At 41.3% G+C, this 23,848-nt stretch overlaps 1 protein-coding gene, 2 pseudogenes and 1 gene segment (V, D, J or C); all 4 read right to left on the bottom strand.

The window, feature by feature from the left end:
• JAK2 (Janus kinase 2) overlaps window positions 1–23,848 on the bottom strand; it is a 148,631-nt gene that overhangs the window by 11,046 nt on the left and 113,737 nt on the right. The gene's annotated exons all lie outside the window — the stretch shown is intronic.
• Window positions 2–11,757, bottom strand: LOC119624360 (immunoglobulin heavy constant epsilon-like). The segment is given in 1 exon segment: window positions 2–11,757. A coding segment is annotated over 1 exon segment (969 nt).
• Window positions 9,134–14,008, bottom strand: LOC103219494 (transcription factor E2-alpha pseudogene; annotated as a pseudogene).
• LOC140713015 (NADH-ubiquinone oxidoreductase chain 4-like) lies at window positions 13,612–22,055 on the bottom strand (annotated as a pseudogene).

Below are 23,848 nucleotides of genomic sequence, written 5' to 3'. Positions count from 1 at the left end.
ATATATGAAGAACACTTAAAAGACAGTTAACTTGATATGTGGACTCTTGATTTTACCTGCAAATCGTTGTATAAATAAATTTTTAAAAAGTGTAGAGAAAAGAGTTATCACAGCAGGCCTGAGGCTTCTATGATTAAAAGGGCCTTTTTGCCTGGCACCTGTGAGCTTAGATTTCAGGAGGGATTCCACAATTCCCTGAATAAGAGTGACTCACTATGCCTAGGTTATTTGTGCAAATAATACGGTTTATACTAACATCTACTTTTCTTCTGGGAGTCTGTAAGTTTAGTATGTGCCAGGCAGAGAGTGCCTAATTTTGCTTTGTGTTATTTTCCTATAATGAATCATAACCATGAATATGGATATATGCTGAGTCTGTGAGTCGTCCTAGCAAATCGTCAACCTGGGGGTGGTCTTGGGAACCTCTGACATGGAAAGATAACTAAAATCCAAAGAAATTTATTTTTGTCTCTATAGACAGCACCAAGGTTAACTACAGGGTACCTTCTAAGAAGTGAAAATAAGCTGCCCTTTGCAAGTTAAGCTTTAAATGAATCCATATAAGTATCCTGCAGGAAAAAAAAAAAAAAATGGTTCCAAGGCAAGACTTAAAAGCTGTAAAAGAAAGAGCCTATTAATCAGAAGAGGGGGTGACTATGAGAAGGAATACAGAAAGTGAAAAGTCACAGAAATGGTGCCATTGTTCACTCAAGCATTAACACTATCCAAGGGAAAGTTTTGGCCCAGTGGACTGCGAGTATTATGGTTCCATTGCTAAGTTTATCTTTATTATAGACACAGCTACAGAGATATGTTTTGGACTGATGAGATTAAAAATGTGAATTACATAGATTTAATCCCTCCTTCAAAATACCATTTAAGTTTCCTTATTTCCACAAATCCTTCCCTGCCTACTCCAGGTCTTACTGCCCTCAGGCCATAGGTTTCCTATAGTACTGGCAGTCCACACTACATAATTAAACACCCTAATGCTATATTCTTTTTATATTTAGTCTTTACAAATTTTACATATCTAGTTATGTTAGTATCAAATGTATGTTAATTTTATCCGACAAGGGGAAAGGGGAATGTAATGTTCTTGAAGACAGCACTATTCCCTCACTCCTTGTAAAATACGCTTTTCCTCTGGTTTTCATATAGCACTCATTGTAATTTCCCGCACATTTCCACAGCTGTTTTTTTCTGTCTGTTCTATCACTTATGTAAGGGTAAATACAAATTTAAAAAGAAACAAAATTAATTCCCCCTGTTGAAAATAAGAAGAAAGACTCTTCCTTCTTTGTTCTTAGAGCATTCAGAAAACTTGTAAATTCTTTATCTTTTTGAAATGTATGTAAATCTTTTAAAAATCTCTTGCTTCAAAGCCTCTTGCCAGCTTTATGACCCATGAATGTCTTTCTCAAGAACCTGTAACCATCTCTTGGGAATACATCAAGGAAGATAGCGCCCTTAATCCCAGTTTCTGTGGGAGCGTAGAAGCCTCACTTCAGCAGGAGCCTTCTTCCAAGCTGCAAAACTATCTCCTGTCATGAAGATATGAAAAGTGTTTTTTTTACCTTTATATAAAATCAATTAGCAAAGTCACTCCAATTAGCAAGTGAATTTAGAATAAACTACGTATGTGACAAATAGTGCTGTCAAGTCTTACTTGAGGACTAGTTAATGTTTATCCTAAGAACTTCAATGAAAGGGATTGTTATATCAGGTTGGCTATATAAAAGGGTAAGATTTCCTTCTGTCTTTGCAATCTCTTAGGGGACTACTTGTGATACACATCACATCCTGCTCTCATGCTTACTCAATCATAAAATTGTTTTCCTTCTCTTCTATCTTTGTGGAAAGGTTTCCTGGGTTGGAAGATTTTGTTTTCCATTATACTTTTCCAACACTACTAATTCTTTTCTGCCTCTTCTAAATTGAAGGTTTCCCAAGGTCTCATCATCAGATTTATTCCTCTCTTGGTTAAAAGCTTTCCCTTAGATAGTATCATCCACCTATATACTAAAGTCTCCCAAATTTATAACCATATCTTTGAACTTTCTTTAGTGCTCCAGACTTTTAGAACATTTCCACATTAAAGATCTATAGGCAAACAGAATTCCAACCTCTTTCCAAAACTGGATTACTTTGTTTCTTATGCAGTAAATAGAACTGCTCAAGCTGAAAATCTTAATTATTTTTGACTCATCTTTCACTCCAGTGTCTAATGACCCACCAAGTCCCTTTAGAGTATAGCTTAGAAATATCTCAAATCAGTCTCCTAACCCATTGTTATAGTTTAGGTCACATCCTTATCTCATGACTAGTACAGAGGTCATCAAACAAGGTGAAGAATAATGTACGAAGATCATCCGATGGGTACTTCTGTAGTAAAAAGAGTATAAGGATCCTCTAGGAGTCCAAAATCCTGTTTCACCAATTTTTTAAAACATTTAAGCAGAGGCACTGTTTTCCCCTAGTTATTAGCATCAACCCCTAGGACACGCCATAACATATTGTTAGCTTAAAACAAAAGAGCATTTTTGAACAAGAAAAACAATATAGATGACAAAGTTTCTTTTAAATGAAATTGAATTTTTAAAAAAATGATATGATGGGCCAAATCCTGTGAATAAAAATTATGTGAGTTCTTTCAGACTTCAGATTTAGTGTTTGCTATGTGTCTCCTCCAAAATTCAGGGTGTCAATGTGATGGTATTAACAGGTGGGGCCTTTAAGAGATGATTAGGCCATGAGGGCTTCTCCCTCATGAATAAGATGAAGGCCCTTATGAGAGGCTTCATGCAGCATTTGGCCCCTCTTGCCCTTCCACTTTTGTCCATGTGAGGACGTGGCGTTCCTCCTCTCTGAAGGATTCAGCAGCAAGGCTCAATCTTGGAAAGCAGAGAGCAGCTCTCACCAGACGCCTGAACCTGCCAGCACCTTCTTCATGGACTCCTAACCTCTAGAAATGTGAGAAATAAATTTCTGTTCTTTATAAATTATCCATTGTCAGGTATTCTGTTAAGCAGCATAAAAGCACTAAGACAGTGTTTATTATTCACTAAGTTAGCTAAAACCTATTTTATCAACTCATATTCCAAAATATTTACACAAAATTTAATGAACTTCACTGCATTGTATACAATATTTATTCTATTTGCAAATATAAAAATAAAACTATATGCTAATTGCCTGATCTGATTTTAGCGGTATATATTTTTTGTTTTCATTAAATACATAGGAAAATTTTGATCATGATGAAAAATAAGTTATTTCTGATTTTCCTCTAAGTTGCTTCTAATTATTCTCCAAAGTCATACATCAGTATTCACTTCATACCTTCCCCTAACACATTTACTGAAGGAATAACCATGTCTTTTACCACATACCCTACTTCATAAGTTATAATCTTAGTCATATTTTACTCTGTATTTATTGCAAATTAATGAGAAATTATCTTTTCATAATATGAAATTAATTATGCCAGATATGTATCATCTTAAGCTTATCCTGACTGCCCTCATGATTTTTTCACATGTACAGGCAGAGATACAGGTCCTAAAGCTTATATAATTTGAAGTCTTTTTTTTTTCAGGCTTTCATTATGACAAATAACACAAAATTATACATGAAAGTACCTAATTTTCTATGTAAAATTGGAAAGGAACCTTGGAAGGAAGGAGCTCTGGATATGCTTCATTGGCTTCATAATAAACATACCTCTATGCATTTGTTCTGTCATTTGTTTCTCAGGTTTTAAATCACATATTATTAATATAGTCAGTGACTTGAAAAATGAAGTCCGAGTTTTCCTGCCAGAAATTAAGTGTCATTTGTTTGATGCCTGGCATTACCAAATGGGTTGTATGAAGGACATTCTTCACAAAATCTACTCAACCTTTGAGGTAGCTCAGAGGTTTGCTATGTTTAAATCATATATTTAAAACATAAAATGTTATTAATAATAATGTATTAATAATATTCTATTTTTCCAAACTTTTCTGAATGTATTAGTTTAAACAAGATACCTCCACGTGAAAGTGTAACATATAGTTGGAATTAGTTTTTAAAACTTTTTGGTACACTTTTCAGAAATTGAGAAAACAGATGAACCTGATGACTGGTTAGTAAACTCATTTTTGAAAGTCAAGTGGTTTTAATTCTCTGCTTTTAATAAAACTGAAAAATAATGGATCTGATTGAATGAAACTGCCAAATAACAGATAATTTTAATGGTATATTACTGTACTTTTTTCCTACATATCTCAGAAGGAGTCATAGAAATGAATGATACTGTTATAACAAAACTCCTTCATGTCCATTTATTTACACAAACAAGTTTTCTCAGTGTTGACATCTGTAGAGTGCAAAATGAACACAGAATTTATGCTTAATCTTGTCCCATTATAGAAATAAATAATATTCACGCAAGGATATACAAACCAATTGGAGGGGAGGGATTGCTCTATTCACCAATAAAATTTTTGAAGCAATTATCCAAATTTGTTATTTACATTGCTTTGGAGAACTGTATTCTAGTAACTTCAATGATAACCCAGAAGAAAAATGTGAATAGTTACAAGTTTGTTGGTCACAGGAAAATTTTTAATTAATTTCAACTTATATACCTATTTTGGTTACAAAGAAAATAGGTGATCATAAGATTATCCAAATACAAAATGTAACACATTATGCAAAATTTGGAATGAGAAGGAAAATGGAAATACAGTTTTAAAGAGAAAAAGGAATGATACAAAGTTTGTAAAAAAAAAAAAGTCTGTTCATATATATTTTTAAGTGGGTGATAAGTGGGTATCAAATTGCTGCACAATTTATTTTGAGATGGAGTCTTGCTCTATCACCCAGGCTGGAGTGCAGTGGTGAGGTCTCGGCTCACTGCGAGCACCATTTAGATTCAGTTGGACACATTTAAAAGATTGACATAGCTGCTATTTAAATGTCAATATTTAAAATACATTATAACTACTTAAACTTAAAAAAAAATTAGCTATCAATTTAAAAATGTATGAGGATGTGGTTTTTCAAAATTCTTTTAGTGAGTATATATACTTAAAAGGTTTGAAAACCAATGACCTAGATCCTTGTAAAATCTGTCTAATTAGCTGTTTCTCTACTATTAGCCTCTCCTTAATACAATGTCCCCTCTACGTCGGTAGTTCTCAAAGCTTTTGATCTCAGGCTTCCCTGTACACTCTTAAAAATTACTGAGGTTGCCAAAAAACTTTTGTTTCTGTGAGTTATATCTACCAGTATTTACCATATTAAATATTAAAGCTAATAAAATATAAAAGTGTTTATTTATTTAAAAACCATTACCTGTTAACATAAATAATGTATTTTATGAAAAATAACTATTTCCAAAATAAACTTTGATAACAGTCACATTGTTTTATATTTTTGCAAGTTTCTTTAATGTTTGGTTAAATAGAAAACATATCTTGTTGCCTCTGGAAGACTATACTTATGAAAAAATGAGTGAAAAGAGCAAATAACATCCATTATTATGAAAATACTTTTTACTTCACAGACATCCTAAAAGGGAGTCCCAGAGGTCCCCACACTTTCAGAACTGCTGTTCTATAATAAAAGTAGAGCTATCTTTCTAAAATGTGAATCTCACCATGTTATTCCACTGGATAAAGCCTCTAATTTCCCACCTTACACACTGTCTACTAAAGAACGTCTGAACTCATTAACGTGGTATACTGGGTTTGTGGTAGTCGATGTACACTGCTATAACAGAGTACCTGACAATGGATAATTTATAAACAAATTTATTTCTCACATTTCTGCAGGTTGGGAGTCCATGATAAAGGTGCTGGCAGGTTCAGGTGTGTGGTGAGGGCTGCTCTCTGCTTCCAAGGGGAGCCTTGTTGCCGCATCTTTCAGAGGAGAGGAACGCCGTGTCCTCACATGGACGAAAGTAGAGGGCAAGAGGGGCCAGATGCTGCATGAAGCCTCTTATAAGGGCCTTAATCCCATTCATGAGGGAGAGGCCAACTCAACCAATCGTTGAAATGTCATCTTAGTTATCTTACATAAACCTTCAGCGGAATTACTTGTACTGTTATGTTTTCCCATTACCTTAATTATTGTACTTACACACTACATTGCAATGATTTGATTATACACTTGATTTTTCCTAATTATAAGCTCTTAAAGGGAAGGGGCTATGCGTAGTGGACCTGTCAGTTGAATTTGCCTATCACATCAAACTTTTCTTTTTAGTTCAGCCTTCCAACTAAAGGACAGTCCTTCTTTTCTGATGCTAATCCTATCTTCATATCCCTGGCTCCCTGTATAGTATTTGGAGCACAGTAGAGTCTTAATATGTATTAGCTTGTATTCATTAAGTATACCCAAATCTCTGGATCTTCATATACAAATATTTCTTGATTGCCAGCTAATTTTAACCTCTTTAATTTTTCATTCTGAAAACAATAAAAAGAATTAAATTCATGTATCACTGGAGATATGGCCAAAACAGATGATTATTTTTAGATGAGTCTTACTTTTTAGTTTCACTCATACCCTAAAAATAATTAGATGAAGGCAGTTCTAATGATTATGAGGACATTCCTCCAGAAGTATTTTTAATATTATGAAAAATCTCAAACCTACACAAATTAGAGAACAATTAATGCCAGATTAAAGCATTATCATGGTTAGGAAGGCTTACAAGCATGAACTCTGGGATCAGACTTTTTGAGTTTGAATCCCAGTCCAATGATCTACTAGTCATGCCACCTTGGGTAAGCTATTCAGTTCTCCATGCTTAAAATAGAGATAATAATTATACATGTTCTCCAAGGGTTGTTATGAGGATTAAATGAGATTATCCATAAAATACACTGAGCCCAATGTAAGCCTACAATACATGATCAGTGTGTTTTTTTTAAAAAAAATTATTATACTTTAAGTTCTGGGATACATGTGCAGAATGTGCAGGTTTGTTAACATAGTATACACATGCCATGGTGGTTTGCTGCACCCATCAACCCATCAACTACATTAGGTATTTCTCTTAATGCTATCCCTCCCCTAGACCCCCACCCCTGGACAGGCCCTGGTGTGTGATATTCCCCTCCCTGTGTCCATGTGTTCTCACTGTTCAACTCCCACTTATGAGAACAAGAGGTGTATGGTTTTCTGTTCCTGTGTTAGTTTACTGAGAATGATGGTTTCCAGCGTCATCCATGTCCCTGCAAAGGACATGAACTCATCCTTTTTTTAATGGCTGCACAGTATTCCATTGTGTATATGTGCCACAATTTTCTTTATCCAGTCTATCACTGATGGGCATTTGGGTTGGTTCCAAGTCTTTGCTATTGTGAGTAGTGCCACAATAAACATACATATGCATGTGTCTTTATAGTAGAATGATTTATAATCCTTTGGGTATATACCCAGTAATGGAATTGCTGGGTCAAATGGTATTTCTAACTCTTGATCCTTGAGGAATTGCCACACTATCTTCCACAATGATTGAACTAATTTACACTCCCATCAACAATGTAAAAGCATTCCTATTTTTCCACATCCTCTCGAGCATCTGTTGTTTCCTGACTGTTTAATGATCACCATTCTAACTGGCATGAGATGGTAACTCATTGTGGTTTTGATTTGCATTTCTCTGATGACCAGTGATGATGAGCTTTTTTTCATATGTTTGTTGGCCACATAAATGTCTTCTTTTGAGAAGTGTCTGTTCATATCCTTCACCCATTTTTTGATGGGGTTGTTTTTTTCTTGTAAATTTGTTTAAGTTCTTTGTAGATTCTGGGTATTAGCCCTTTGTCAGATGGCTAGATTGTAAAAATTTTCTCCCATTCTGTAGGTAGCCTGTTCACTCTGATCATAGTTTCTTTTACTATGTAGAAGCTCTTTAGTTTAATTAGATCCCATCTGTCTATTTTGGCTTTTGTTGCCATTGCCTTTGGTGTTTTAGTCATGAAGTATTTGTCCATGCCTATGTCCTGAATGGTATTGCCTAGGTTTTCTTCTAGGGTTTTTGTGTTTGTTTGTTTGTTTGTTTGTTTCTGAGCAGGCACTGTTTATTGAGGGTGGCCTCCTGGGGTCGTTGCAACAGTGGACAGAAGGTCGGGCCAGCCCTTCCTACCACACAGCTGGACAAAGCCCTAGTGGGGAGGAAGGCAGGAGGACATTTAATGGGATTTACAGACACCAGCTTCTTGATGGTCTGTGAGCCAGTCGCCATCTCATGGACCACAGGGCAGATGAACTCATTTTTCTGTTCCCATTCGGCCCTGGTCACCTCCAGGCAGCTGAAGACTAAGAAGCCAGAGCCCTTGGTTTTGCAGGGCTGCGTCATGCTGTGCCAGGCATCCGGGAGCTGCACCTTGTTGTGCAGCAACTGCACCAAGATGTCCTTGGGCTAGAAGTTCTGGATCAGGCAGGTGAGGGTGCGCTTGTCTGGGTTCCTCGGCTCTTCTAGCATTGCAAACCCGTAGACCTCTGGGGGAGCACAAGGGTCGCTGATCTTGGTCATGGACTGCACAAGGGCCCTGGGCAGGTGGAGGTGGGTCACCCTGCACTGGTAGGTCTCCCCCTCGATCCAGTCTCTGGTGCCCACCAGCAGAGTGGACGTGATGATGATCGTGCCACTGCACTGCTTCTCTTGCCTTAGGAAGACCTGGGCCACAGACTTCCCACTGGCCCGGGACCAGGTCAGCTTCACGGTCCCCTTGCTAGGTGCCAGGTCCACCACCAGACAGGTGATTGTGGGCAACTTGCGGATGAACAGGTAGAAGGGGCTGGGCCAGCTCAGGTAGGCGCTCACCCCTTGCGGGTTGGAATCTGCATGCTTCGTGGCAGTGTCCTCAAAGGCGTTACCTTGATAGGTGACCTGGCAGGTGTAGGTGTGGTTGGGCAGCCAACGCTTCTGGGTGAGGGTGAGCTTGCTTTGTGTGGAGGCCAGCTCGCCCTCCAGCATGGGAGAGGCAATAGAGCAGTTCATATCCACGACCTGCCCGTCCTCCAGCCAGGTGATGGCACCTGGGGTGTACCCAGAAATGAGGCACAGGAACTGGATGGTCAGGGGGAAGTGTCCACTGCCATCACAGGAGGACTGTAAGATCTTCATGGTGGGCAGGGCGAAGTCCCTAGAGTAGACGCTGAAGGTACAGACCTGGTCTGCAGACCACAGAGTGTGTACCACGCTACAGGTGAACATTTGCTTGGCCCATGCACCTGAGGTGGTCAGATGGCTGGTGGTGGCGTAGTGGCCAGAGGGTGTGAGGGTGGTGGCTGGGAAGGTCACAGCACTCCTGTTGAGGTAGCCTGTGTCCCAGGTCACAGTCACTGGCTTCAGGAACTGGCCTGTGGCCAGGCAGCCCAGTGTCATGGAGGCAACCCAGGGTCATGGCATCGGAGGCAATGTCTTTGCAGCAGGGGATCAAGGGGAAGACAGATGGGCCCTGTCTGGAGGCAGGACAGTCAAGATCAGCTGAGACTGGCCTACCGGGGGAGTAGCCCTCTGAAGTCCTCTAGGCCAGTCTGGTCCAGCCTGGCCCAGGTCAGTCTAGCTTTTTTTTTTTTTTTTTTTTTTTTTTCTTGTTAACTAATGTTCTTTTCATTTTCCTTAAATTATGCCTAGGCACAATTTGCTGCTGGCTTTTGAAGACTAAGCCAAGTTTTCACAGCATCTCCCTCAAGTGATATGTTATGATGTTTCCACGTTTTATAGTTAAGGCATTTTTTTTCTTTTCTGACAAAGTGTATGTTCTGTTTCTTGCTTTCAGATTTTATTTACTGAAAAAAAAAAAAAAAAGCTCCTGTCAGCCCAGACAACAGGGTTAAGACGCAGTTTCAGGATCCATGGGGCAGGTCACAGGGTGACATGGTGACTGAGATTTGGGGGCAAGGGGAGCGAGGTCAGTGAGAGGTGAGCCGGGGTCCCAGGGAGCTCCTGGACCCAGAGTCACCTTCCTTGCCCCCATCACTCCAAGCCTAATCAGGTCAGTGTTGGCTCAATGCTGAGAACAGTTGTGTGAGGTGCGGATGTGGATGAAGCCCAGGGCCTCCAGTGGGCGTTTTGGGCCCAGCCCACAAGGCTGAGGGCCAGTGGCTTGTCCCACAGAGGCGTACCTTTCACATGTGCCCGGCGGGGTTGTGGGCTTCGCTCAGGCCCAGGTGCGCAGCTGAAAGCACCATCTGGGGGTCTCCAAACACGCCCGACACCTCACCGTTTCAAACAGGCTGTTTTGGGATTCACGTTCTGCTCTCACACTTGCTGCTCCAAGTTCAGCATGACCCAGAGGGCCTGGTGCAGGATAAGCAGTTTGGTCTGGGGCTTCTCGCTGTTGAGTGCAGTTGCCACATGTGCCCCCAGCTCCTTAAGAGGCCTCTTAAGGGACCTGCAGTTGCTCCCTGGCGTTATTGGCCACCTGGCGCTCCTTCTCCTGCTCGGCCTTCTGCTCTCTGGGGAGAAGGTCATCTTTGTCCTCGTCCTCGTCTGGGCTGGTCTGGACCTGGGGGTCCTTCAGCTCCTTCTTCTCGAGTGGTCAGCCGCCTATGTGTTCTCCTCATCCTCCTCCTCTGGCTTGATTTTGCCAGTGGCCTGCTTGCCCTAGCCCACTGTAGGAGTCGGGAGGCCAAGAGAGGTCGGGGAGGGCGCCTGGCTAGCTGGAGAGGGCCACGTGGATGTGCATGAGGCTGGCGCTGCCCACAGGGCCGTCCTCAGGGTGTCAGCCTCCGACCAGGCCTGTGTGCTGCCCCCCCTAGCAGCATAGGGCCGGCGAAGCCTAAGGCCAGCGCCCTGTGGCCGGGCAGCAGCGTGGGCCCGTTGCCGGCCGTGCCCACGGTGTGGCTGCAGAGCACGTGGATAGCCTTGTTCAGGTGGTCTTCTGTCTTACTCTGCACGCCATGGAAACCCCCGTCGTAGCTGGGTGATAAGGCACCGGGGACTCCTGCTCCGGGCCAGTGCGACGCCCCTCCCAGACCCTGGGGGTAGCCCACAGCAGTGGAGGAGCTGGACAAGAAGTTATTGCTTGAGTGATCCGGGGAGTAGACTGAGGACATGCCTGCCTGAGGGTAGCCCCGGAGCTGCCAGCTGTGGTCCCTCGTGAGCCCAGGAGTATGTTGGCCCCGCTGACAGGAGGCCTGTGGCTGGAGACGCTCCAGCTCCGGGGGGCCAAGGAGAAGGTGGATGCAGCTGGGAGCCCGCCCTTCACCTCTGCTGTGTGCAGCTGGTAGCCCATGCGCTCGTGCTGGTGCAGGCCACCAAATGTGCTGCTGCCTCTGCCACTGCCCACAGGGCAGCTGCTGGGCGGGAGAGGCGGGGGGGATGAGCCCCCGCCCAGCATGGGGTCAAAGCCTGCCTGGCCTGGGCAACTCCAGACCTCGGCGGAGGGGCTGAGGGGTGTATGCTGCCATCTGCCATGTAGAAGGGGTGGGATAGGCCCTGCTGGGGGTCTTGGCGGACAGGTAGGCGGCGACATCCCTACCGTAGTCCTCACCTGAGCTGGGCAGGTACGCTGAGGATGGAAGACAGGCGGGACCTTCTGGACCTTTGTGGACTGCGTGTCCAGGCCGCCGTCCACCTCTCTCCGCCGGAGCTGCCGGCGTAGGAGGGGTAGTACTGGGAGGTCGCCTTCATGCCCAAAGGGAACAGGGGTCCGGGGCTGCTGAGGGCCAGCTCGCCCGGCAGGAAGCCAGCCTGTGTCAGGCCGCCCACGCCTGCGTCTCTCTCAAAGGAGGCTTAGCCGTCCGGCAAGAGAGTCACAGTCTCAGGAATGTGGATGAAGAGAGGCTGCTATGCGACTCAGCAAGGTGAGTGCCTTCGCTGAAGGTCCAGCTGGGGTCAAAGGAGGAGCTGTTCTGGTCGCCGCTGCCCCAGGAGCCTGAGCTGGGCCGGTCCTCAAGACCTGAACCTCTGAATTGCGACCCGGCCAGGGAGGCGGGCCGGCCCTTCCCGTTGGGGACGGGCAGCGGGAACATCATGCTGAAGTCCAGGAGGTTACTGAGCTTCTTGTCCGTGTCCACAGACGCCATCCTCTGTGGCTGGTTCATTCTCTTAGGGCCAGGGCGGGCACCTCAGACCTGGAAACCCTGCTGGGCAGGGCGGCATGAAGCATCTCCCCCTGCCCCCAGAAAAAGGGGCTTTGCAGCAGGGCCCCCAAGCGTAGCGGGTGGCCCAGGCCCTTCCCACCCCCGCGTGGCCAGTCCTCGGAGCAAAAAAAATAACACGGGTACTATAGTCAGCTGTTAAGGAGGTGGCAATAAGAGTAATAGAAGGGGCTCAGGTGTTGGTTGGTATATGACAGTATTTGCAGTTTCGATAATAAGGTCTTTGAAAACCTGTGAGGAAAGGCATACCTGTAAGTGCAAGGCTATCAATAATAACTGAAGAAGAAGTGAAGAGTAAAGTCTTGAATAGTCCTATTTTTTTAATATCTTTTCATCATTGAGATTGTGGATGATGGAGCCTGAGCATATAAATAATATAGCTTTAAAAAAGGCATGGGTGCAGATGTGAAGGAATGCTAGGTGTGGCTGATTAATGCCAGTTGTGACTATCATAAGGCCCAGCTGACTTGAGGTGGAGAATGCTATGATTTTTTAAATATCACTTTGTGTTAGAGCACAGATTGTTGTAAATAAGGTGGTAATAGCCCCTAGAGATAATGTAAAGGTTTGGGTTCAGAGGTTATTTTCTATGAAAGGGTAGAAGCGGATGAGTAGGAAAATTCCTGCTACAACTATAGTGCTGGAGTGAAGCAGGGCTGAGACTGGGGCTGGGCCTTCTATGGTGGATGGAAGTCAGGGATGGAGGCCGAATTTAGCTGACTTTCCTGCTTCTGCTAAAAGAAGGCGAATTAATGGAAGGGTAGATTAGAGGTAGGGTTTAGAATTAATGCTTGTTGAATCTCTCATGTGTGGGAGGAAAAGAGGAATCATACTATAGCTAAATAAAGCCAGTATCACCCATGCGATTGTGCAGGACTGCTTGGAGAGCTGCTGTATTAGCATCTGCTCGGCCATATAATCAGCCAGTTAATAAGAAAGACATGATTCCTACACCTTCTCATCCAATAAAAGAGTTGAAAGAAGTTATTGGTGGTAACCAGAATGTTGTAATGAGGAAAATATCTAAAAAACTGATTAATGTTAGGGTCTGAGTTTATATATCATATTGAGAATTCTACAATAGATCAGGTAACAAATAGTGCTACTGGGATAAATATGGAGAAGTAGTCTAAAGCTTAGTGAGACTTTGTTTGGATTGTCATTCAATGTCAGTCTGAGATAATGACTTAATGACTTCTTCATCTGTATATATAAACGTTGTTGGGATGAGGCTAATAGTGAAGGCGCATGTGATGGCTATTTTTACGTAATTTGGGTATGAATCTTTTTTGCAGGGGTTGACTAAGGTAATAATAATTGATGTGTTTAAGGGGATTAGGGCAATTATAGTAGTGGAAAAATACATATTTGTTACTTTTATTTGGAATTGCACCAATGTTTTTGGTTCCTAAGACCAATGGATGACTCCAATCCTTTAAAAGTTAAGAAAGCCATGTTGTTAGGCATGGGGGCATGAGTTAGCAGTTCTTGCATACTTTCTCAGTAGATAAGAAGTTGCAGGCTTCTATTATTAGATCCACAATTTAATGGTTTGGTTAAACTATAGCTACAGCATGTAAAGCCCATAATGATTTTAGGATTTAGGGTAATAGAAGAATAGGTGTAACATGTATAAATATTAATGTATTTTCTCATATAAAGGAAGGTTTAATACTGTTAATGTAATATGTAAGTGTCCCTTGTTGTGTCGTGATTGGTATACATAGTGAGTAGAGCGCTGTAATTAGCATATTAAGTCCTGTAAGCATAATAGTGATATTTGATCAGGAGAATGAAGCCATGATCACAGACTTCCCCTGCTAGATTTAATGGTAGTGGTAAGGCAAGGTTAGTGAGATTTGCCAGAAGTCATCATGAGGCTATCAGTGGAAGTAGTATTTGAAGGCCTCGGGTAAGTAATATGATTCCACTGTGGACTGGCTCGTAGTTGGAATTTGCTAGGCAGAATAACAGGGATGAAGTGACTCCATGGGTAATCATAAGGGTGACTGCACCTGTAAAACTTCAAGGGGTTTGGATGAGGAGAGCTATGATGACAAGCGGTATATGGCTTATGGAGGAGTAGGCAATAAGTGATTTTAGATTGGTTTGTTGTAGACAAATGGAGCTTGTCATAACTATCCCTCATAGGGACAGTATGAGGAAGGGGTAGGCTATATATTCTGTTAGGGGGCTGAGGATAAGGGTAAGCCATGTTATACCGCAACTGCCTAGTTTTAGGAGTACTGCTGCAAGTACTATTGAGCCGGCAATAGGGGCTTCTACATGGGCTTTAGGAAGTCACAGGTGAAGTCCGTATAGAGTTACTTTGACTATAAAGGCCATAATACATGCTAGTCATATAAGATTATTGGATCAGGAGGCTAATAGTTCTTGGTCAGTATCAGTACTAGTAAATATCATTACTAGTATATTTAGTGAACCTGAAGTATTTAAAGTGGTAGACAAGTGTAACAAGTAGAGGAAGGGACCCTACTAGTGTGTAAAATAGGAAATATGAGCTTGCATTGAGGCGTTCTGGTTGGTTCCCTCAGCGGGTAATAATAATTAGGCTAGCAATTAGTGTGGCTTCGAATAAAATATAAAATATAATTAGTTCTGTGGCTGTGAATGCTATAATTTAAAAAAATCTGCAGGGATATCAATATAGAAATATAGAGCTTTATTCGTGGGGTTAATTCACTGAACAGATAATATTGGTTTGCTAGGATTCTAACAGCTGTTAGAATTAGGAAGGGTGACATCAGCAGATCAGAAGAGAAAACTAGTGAGAAGTTGGATGAGTAATGATTGAATTGGTTACAAACAATAGGGTGATGAGGCTGATGAGTAGGCTGTGGATGGTCATGTTAATTCAGATTATATAATTTTTAGAGAATCATATTAGTGGTAACAGTATAATTGTTGGAATAATTTTTAGCATTAAGGTAAATTCAGATTTTGTGCATAATCTAGGCCATTATGTGTTGGACACTGACACTAATAAGGCGAGGCCCACTGTGGTTTCACAGGCAGCAAATACTAGGAGGATAATGGGTATTATAGATGCTAGAGTAAAATGCATATTTAAAGTTATAAGGGTAATTATGATAAATATTGACAGTATTATGCCTTCTAGGCATATAGGGATGATATTAGGTGGGATTGATCAATTAATATTCCCAGTAGTGATATGGTATATGCTAATATTGATGTAAATAGAGGGCATTTGGCAAATATGGTTTATCATAATCTAATGAGTCAAAATCATTTGTTTTGACTTAAACTATTTACCAATTCAATCTAACCCTTTTTTAGTTCATTTGTAATTAAGCCTCGGATTAAAATGATAACTAGTATAATGCCTGTGGTGATAATTAGTATTAGGTAATTTGTTTGAACAGCTCATGGCAGGGGTAGTAGTAGAGCGATTTCTAAGTCGAAGAGGAGAAATATGATGGCTACCAGGAAGAATTTTATGGAAAAGGGGAGGTGGCTGGAGGTTATTGGGTCAAATCTGCCTTCATAGGGGCTGGATTTATCTATATAAATATTAAGTTGTAGAAGTCAAAATGTAATTATTATTACTAGTAGGGTCAGTAAGGTGTTGGTTACTAAGGCTAGTGTCAGGTTAATTAATCTGTTTCAGATATTATGGAAACTAGTTGATTGGAAGTCAGTGGTGCTGTTTATACTAAAAGAGTAGGATCCTCATCAGTAGATAGAGACGTATAAGAATAGTCACACTACATCTACGAAGTGCCAACATCAGGCAGTGGCTTCAAAGCCAAAGTGGTGGTTGGATGTAAAGTGATATATATATATATTTTATTATACTGTAAGTTCTAGGGTACATGTGCACAATGTGCAGGTTTGTTACATAGATATACATGTGCCATGTTGATTTGCTGCACCCATTAACTCATTTACATTATGTATTTCTCCTAATGCTATACCTCCCCCTGGCCCCATTCCACGACAGGCCCCTTTGTGTGATATTCCCTGCCGTGTGTCCAAGTATTCTCATTGTTCAATTCCCACCTATGAGTGAGAACATGAAGTGTTTGGTTTTCTGTCCTTATGATAGTTTGCTGAGAATGATGGTTTCCAGCTTCATCCATGTCCCTGCAAAGGACATGAACTCACCCTTTTTATGGCTGCATAGTATTCCATGGTATTTTTGTGCCACATTTTCTTATCCAGTCTATCACTGATGGATATTTGGGTTGGTTCCAAGTTTCTGCTATTGTGAATAGTGCTGCAATAAACATACATGTGCATATGTCTTTATAGCAGCATGATTTATAATCCTTCGGGTATATACACAATAATGGGATCGCTGGGTCAGATGGTATTTCTAGTTCTAGATCCTTGAGGAATCACCACACTGTCTTCCACAATGGTTGAACTAGTTTACACTCCCACCAACAGTGTAACGTGTTCCTATTTCTCCATATCCTCTCCAGCATCTGTTGTTTCCTGCCTTTTTAATGATCGCCATTCTAACTGGTGTGAGATGGTATCTCACTGTGGTTTTGATTTCCATTTCTCTGATAACCAGTGATGATGAGCATTTTTTTCATGTGTCTGTTGGCTGCATAAATGTCTTCTTCTGAGAAGTATCTGTTCATATCCTTTGCTCACTTTTTGATGGGGTTTTTTTCTTGTAAATTTGTTTAAGTTCTTTGTAGATTTTGGATATTAGCCCTTTGTCTGATGGGTAGATTGCAAACATTTTCTCCCATTCTGTAGGTTGCCTATTCACTCTGATGGTAGTTTCTTTTGCTGTGCAGACGCTCTTTAATTAGATCCCATCTGTCTATTTTGGCTTTTGTTGCCATTGTTTTTGGTGTTTTAGTCATGAAATCCTTGCGTATACCTATGTCCTGAATGGTATTGCCTAGGTTTTCTTCTGGGGTTTTTATGGTTTTAGGTCTAACATTTAAGTCTTTAATCCATCTTGAATTAATTTTTGTATAAGGAGTAAGGAACAGATCCAGTTTCAGCTTTCTACATATGGCTAGCCAGTTTTCCCAGCACCGTTTATTAAAAATAGGGAATCCTTTCCCCATTGCCTGTTTTTGTGAGGTTTGTCAAAGATCAGATGGTTGTAGATGTGTGGTGTTATTCCTGAGGCCTCTGTTCCGTTCCATTGGTCTATCTCTCTGTTTGGGTAGCAGTACCACGCTGTTTTGGTTACTGTAACCTTGTAGTATAGTTTGCCTCCAGCTCTGTTCTTTTGGCTTAGGACTGTCTTGGCAATGCGGGCTCTTTTTTGGTTCCATATGAACTTTAAAGTAGTTTTTTTCAAATTCTGTGAAGAAAGTCATTGGTAGTTTGATAGGGATGGCACTGAATCTATAAATTACATTGGGCAGTATGGCTATTTTCACGATATTGATTATTCCTATCCATGAGCATCGAATGTTCTTCCATTTGTTTGTGTCCTCTTTTATTTCATTGAGCAGTGGTTTGTAGTTCTCCTTGAAGAGGTCCCTCACATCCCTTGTAAGTTGGATTCGTAGGTATTTTATTCTCTTTGTAGCAATTGTTAATGGAAGTTCACTCATGATTTGGCTCTCTGTTTGTCTGTTATTGGTGTATAGGAATGCTTGTGACTTTTGCACATTGATTTTGTATCTTGAGACTTTGCTGAAGTTGCTCATCAGCTTAAGGAGATTTTGGACTGAGGTGATGGAGTTTTCCAAATACACAGTCATGTCATCTGCAAACAGGGACAATTTGACTTCCTCTTTTCCTAAATGAATACCCTTTATTTCTTTCTCTTGCCTGATTGCCCTGGACAGAACTTCCAACACTACGTTGAAAAGGAGTGGTGAGAGAGGGCATCCCTGTCTTGTGCCAGTTTTCAAAGGGAATGCTTCCAGTTTTTGCCCATTCAGTATGATATTGGTTGTGAGTTTGTCATAAACAGCTCTCATTATTTTGAGATATGTTGCATCAGTACCTAGTTTATTGAGAGTTTTTAGCATTAAGGGCTGTAGAATTTTGTCAAAGGCCTTTTGTGCATCTATTGAGACAATCACATGTTGTTTTTGTCATTGGTTCTGTTTATGTGATGGATTACATTCATTGATCTGCGAATGATCAACCAGCCTTGTATCCTAGGGATGAAGCCGATTTGATCGTGGTTGATAAGCTTTTGGATATGCTGCTGGATTCGTTTTGTCCAGTATTTTATTGAGGAGTTTTGCATTGATGCTCATCAGGGATATTGGTCTAAAATTCTCTCTTTTTGTTGTGTCTCTGCCAGGCTTTGGTATCAGGATGATGCTGGCCTCATAAAGTGAGTTAGGGAGGATTCTCTCTTTTTCCATTGATTGGAATAGTTTCAGAGGGAATGGTACCAGCTCCTCTTTGTACCTCTGGTAGAATTTGGCTGTGAATCCATCTGGTCCTGGACTTTTTTTGGGTGGTAGGCTATTAATTACTGCATCAATTTCAGAAGTTGTTACTGGTCTATTCAGGGATTTGACTTCTTCCTGGTTTAGTCTTGGGAGGGTGTATGTGTCCAGGAATTTATCCATTTATTCTAGATTTTCTAGTTTATTTGCATAGAGGTGTTTATAGTATTCTCTGATGGTAGTTTGTATTTCTGTGGAATCAGTGGTGATATCCCCGTTACCATTTTTTATTTAGTCTATTTGATTCTTCTCTCTTCTTTATTAGTCTTGCTAGCAGTGTATTATTTTGTTGATCTTTTCCAAAAACCAGCTCCTTGATTCACTGATTTTTTGAAGAGTTTTTGTGCCTCTATCTCCTTCAGTTCTGCTCTGATCTTAGTTATTTCTTGCCTTCTGCTAGCTTTTGAATGTGTTTGCTCTTGCTTCTCTAGTTCTTTTAATTGTGATGTTAGGATGTCAATTTTAGATCTTTCCTGCTTTCTCTTGTGGGCATTTAGTGCTATAAATTTCCCTCTACACACTGCTTTAAATGTGTCCCAGAGATTCTGGTGTGTTGTGTCTTTGCTCTCATTGATTTCAAAGAACATCTTTATATCTGCCTTCATTTCTTATTTACCCAGTAGTCATTCAGGAGCAGGTTGTTCAATTTCCATGAAGTTGTGCAGTTCTGAGTGAGTTTCTTAGTCCTGAGTTCTAATTTGATTGCACTGTGGTCTGAGGGACAGTTTGTTGTGATTTATGTTCTTTTACATTTGGTGAGAAGTGCTTTACTTCCAACTATGTGGTCGATTTTGGAATAAGTGCAATGTGGTGCTGAGAAGAATGTATATTCTGTTGATTTGGGGTGGAGGGTTCTGTAGATGTCTATTAGGTTCACTTGGTGCAGAGCTGAGTTCAAGTCCTGGATATCCTTGTTAACCTTCTGTCTCATTGATCTGTCTAATATTGACAGAGAGGTGTTAAAGTCTCCCATTATTATTGTGTGGGAGTCTAAGTCTCTTTGTAGGTCTTTAAGGACTTGCTTTATGAATCTGGGTGCTGCTGTATTGGGTACATATATATTTAGGATAGTTAGCTCTTCTTGCTCAATTGATCCTTTTACCATTATGTAATGGCCTTCTTTGTCTTTTTTTATCTTTGTTGGTTTAAAGTCTGTTTTATCAGAGACTAGGATTGCAACCTTTGCTTTTTTTGCTTTCCATCTGCTTGGCAGATCTTCCTCCATCCCTTTATTTTGAGCCTGTGTGTGTCTCTGCACATGAGATATGTCTCCTGAATACAGCACACTGGTGGGTCTTGACTCTTTATCCAATTTGCCTGTCTGTGTCTTTCAATTTGGGCAGTCAGTCCATTTACATTTAAGGTTAATATTGTTATGTGTGAATTGATCCTGTCTTTATGATGTTAGCTGTTTATTTTGCCCATTAATTGATGCAGTTTCTTCCTAGCATCGATGGTCTTTACAATTCGGCATGTTTTTGCAGTGGCTGGTACTGGTTGGTCCTTTCCATGTTTAATGTTTCCTTCAGGAGCTCTTGTAAGGCAGGCCTGGTAGTGACAAAATATCTCAGCATTTGCTTGTCTGTAAAGGATTTTGTTTCTCCTTCACTTATGAAGCTTAGCTTGGCTGGATATGAGATTCTGATTACTGAAAATTCTATTTGATGGTTGAAAATTCTTTAAGAATGTTGAATATTGGCCCTCCCTCTCTTCTGGCTTGTAGAGTTTCTGCTGAGAGATCCGCTGTTAGTCTGACGGGCTTCCCTTTGTGGGTAACCCGACCTTTCTCACTGGCTGCGCTTAACATTTTTTCCTTCATTTCAACCTTGGTGAATCTGACAATTATATGTCTTGGCACTGCTCTTCTCGAGGAGTATCTTTGTGGCGTTCTTTGTATTTCCTGAATTTGAATATTGGCCTGACTTGCTAGGTTGGGGAAGTTCTCCTGGATAATATCCTGCAGAGCGTTTTCCAACTTGGTTCCATTCTCCCCATTACTTTCAGGTACACCAGTCAAATGTACATTTGGTCTTTTCACATAGTTCCATATTTCTTGTAGGCTTTGTTCATTTCTTTATACTCTTTTTTCTCTAAACTTCTCCTCTCACTTTATTTCATTAATTTGATCTTCAATCACAGATACCCTTTCTTCCACTTGATCAAGTTGGCTGTTGAAGTTTGTGCATGTGTCACGTAGTTCTCGTGCCATGGTTTTCAGCTCCATCAGGTCATTTAAGGTCTTCTCTACACTGTTTATTCTAGTTGGCCATTCGTCTAATCATTTTTCAAGGTTTTTAGCTTCCTTGCGATGGGTTTGAACATCCTCCTTTAGCTTGGAGAAGTTTGTTATTACCGACCTTCTGAAGCCTACTTTTGTCAGCTCGTCAAAGTCATTCCCTGTCCAGCTTTGTTCTGTTGCTGGCAAGGAGCTGTGATCCTTTGGAGGACAAAAGGCCCTCTGGTTTTTAGAATTTTCAGCTTTTCTGCTCTGGTTTTTCCCCATCTTTGTGGTTTTATCTACTTTTGGTCGTTGGTGCTGGTAACCTACAGATGGGGTTTTGGTGTGGATGTCCTTTTTGTTGATGTTGATGCTATTCCTTTCTGTTAGTTTTCCTTCTAACAGTCAGGTCCCTCAGCTGCAGGTATGTTGGAGTTTGCTGGAGGTCCACTCCAGATCCTGTTTGCCTGGGTAACAGCAGTGGAGGCTGCAGAACAGCAAATATTGCAGAACAGCCAATATTGCTGGCTGATCCTTCCTCTGAAAGCTTCATCCCAGAGAGGCACCCACCTGTATGAGGTGTCAGTTGGCCCCTACCAGGAAGTGTCTCCCAGTTAGGCTATACAAGCATCAGGGACCCACTTTAGGAGGCAGTCTGTCCATTCTCAAAGATCAAACACCACGCTGGGAGAACCATTGCTCTTTTCAGAGCTGTCAGACAGGGACGTTTAAGTCTGCAGAAGTTTCTGCTGCCTCTTTTTCAGCTATGCCCTGTCCCCAGATGTGGGGTCTACAAAGGCAGCAGGCCTTGCAGAGCTGTGGTGGGCTCCACCCAATTCGAGCTTCCCTGGCTGCTTTGTTTACCTACTCAAGCCTCAGCAATGGCAGATGCCCCTCCCCCTGCCAGGCTGCTGCCTCGAGGATCAATCTCAGACTGCTGCACTAGCAGTGAGCAAGGCTCCATGGGCATAGGACCTGCCAAGCCAGGCATGGGATATAATCTCCTGGTGTGCCGTTTGCTAAGACCGTTGGAAAAGCACAGTATTTGGGCGAGAGTGTCCCGATTTTCCAGGTACAGTCTGTCATGGCTTCTCTTGGCTAGGAAAGGGAATCCCCCAACCCCTTGTGCTTCCCGGATGAGGTGATGTCCTGCCCTGCTTCAGCTCGCCCTCCATGGGCTGCACCCACTGTCCAACCAGTCCCAATGAGATGAACCAGGTACCTCAGTTGGAAATGCAGAAATCACCGTCTTCTGTATCGATCATGCTGGGAGCTGCAGACCAGAGCTCTTCCTTGGCCATCTTGTAAAGTGGTATTTTAATTGGCGGAGGAAGCAGATAGTGAGAAATGTTGATCCAGTAATAACATGAAATCCATGAAAGCCTGTGGCTAAAAAGATTGTTGAGCCGTAGATCCCATCAGAGATAGTAAAAGTGGCCTCAAAGTATTCTGAGATTTGTAGGAGGGTGAAGTGAATACTAAGGTAATTTTGATGGATAGTGCTAGAATTATTTGCTTTCGATTACCTTCTATCAGGCTGTGATGAGCCCAAGTAACTGAAACTCCTGATGCAAGTAATACAGATGTATTCAAGAGGGGTACTTCTAAGGGGTTGAGGGGAAAAATGTCTGTTGGGGGTCGCTGTCCTCCTAATTCTGGCGTTGGGCTAGACCAGAGTGATAGAATGCCCAGAAGAAACCAGCAAAGAAGAAACTTCTGAGATAATAAATAGAATTATTCCATATTAGAGGCCTTTTTGGACAACTGTTATATGGTGGCCTTGAAATTTACTTTCTCGGATAATATTACATCATCATTGGTATACAGTTAGTGTGTTGATTAATAAGCCTAGGGTTAAAAGAGTAGTAGAATATAAAATGAAATCACATGGCCAGGCCAAATGTTGTTAGTAGAGCTGAGAGAGCTTCTGTTAGTGGTCAGGGGCTGGGTTTGACCATATGGCAAGCATGTGTTTGGTAGGTTATTATGTGTTGTCATATAGATAAAGGCTTACTAGTAGTGTGAAGACATGAGCCTAAATAAGGTCTACGGCGAATTCGAGAATAGTCAGTAGGATTAGAATAATGAAAGCAACCGAAGCTGTGAGAAAACTACTAGTTAATAGTACTAGTGTGGCTCCTGCAATTAAATGTGTTACTAGATGACCAGCTGTAATGTTGGCTATTAATCGCACAGCTAATGCTATTGGTTGAATAAATAGGCTAATGGTTTCAATGATTACTAATATAGTGATAAGTGGCATAGGTGTGCCTTGTGGTAAAAAGTGAGCCAAGGAGGTTTTCATTTTAAAGCGGAAGCCTGTAATTACTGCGCCTGCTCACAAGGGGATTGCTAAACCTAGGTTTATTGATAATTGGATACTTGGTGTAAAAGAATGGGGTAGAAGCCCAAGGAGGTTCGTTGAGGCAGTGAAGATAATTAGGGATATTATTATAAGGGATCAGGTTCGTCCTTTAATGTTATAGGTAATTATTAATCTGTTTTAGTGCAGGTTGGATTAATTATTGTTGAATAGAAAATAATCGGTTATTAATTTGATGACTGGAGGTTGGAAACAGTGGGAAATAGAATGATTAATACTACTGCAGGTAGGCCTAGAATTGTAGGGGTAGCAAAAGAAGTGAATAGATTTTGTTCATTTTAATTCTCAGGGAGCCTTGTGTTTTTCTTTTGATTATTTTTGGTGTAGGGATAAGTGTAATTTAATTTTAACTGAATAATGGAGAATAAAGTTATGATTATTGACAGGATAATAATGGATCATGTGGAAGTATCTAGTTGAGGCATTCACTGCAGAGAGGTGTAGACCCCCTCAATCTTTAACTTAAAAGGTTAATATTGAATAGCTTTACAGTGATATTATAATGTGGATGTGGATCAGGTTTTGAAATATTTTAAGGGGATTAGTTCTACGACATTAATATAAAACTGGTTAGATTCACAAATTTCTGAGCACTGTCCATAGTAAAGACCTGGTCATGTAGTGGTTAAGGTAGTTTGATTTAAGCATCTGGGGATTGCATCTGTTTTGAGGCCTAATGAGGGGATAGTTCATGAGTGCAGGATGTCTTCA

Source organism: Chlorocebus sabaeus, chromosome 12 (genome assembly GCF_047675955.1).
Source record: "Chlorocebus sabaeus isolate Y175 chromosome 12, mChlSab1.0.hap1, whole genome shotgun sequence".
Classification (NCBI taxonomy): Eukaryota; Metazoa; Chordata; class Mammalia; order Primates; family Cercopithecidae; genus Chlorocebus; species Chlorocebus sabaeus.
Note: the sequence above shows the minus strand (reverse complement) of the source record. Positions and strands in the feature narration are given on the sequence as shown.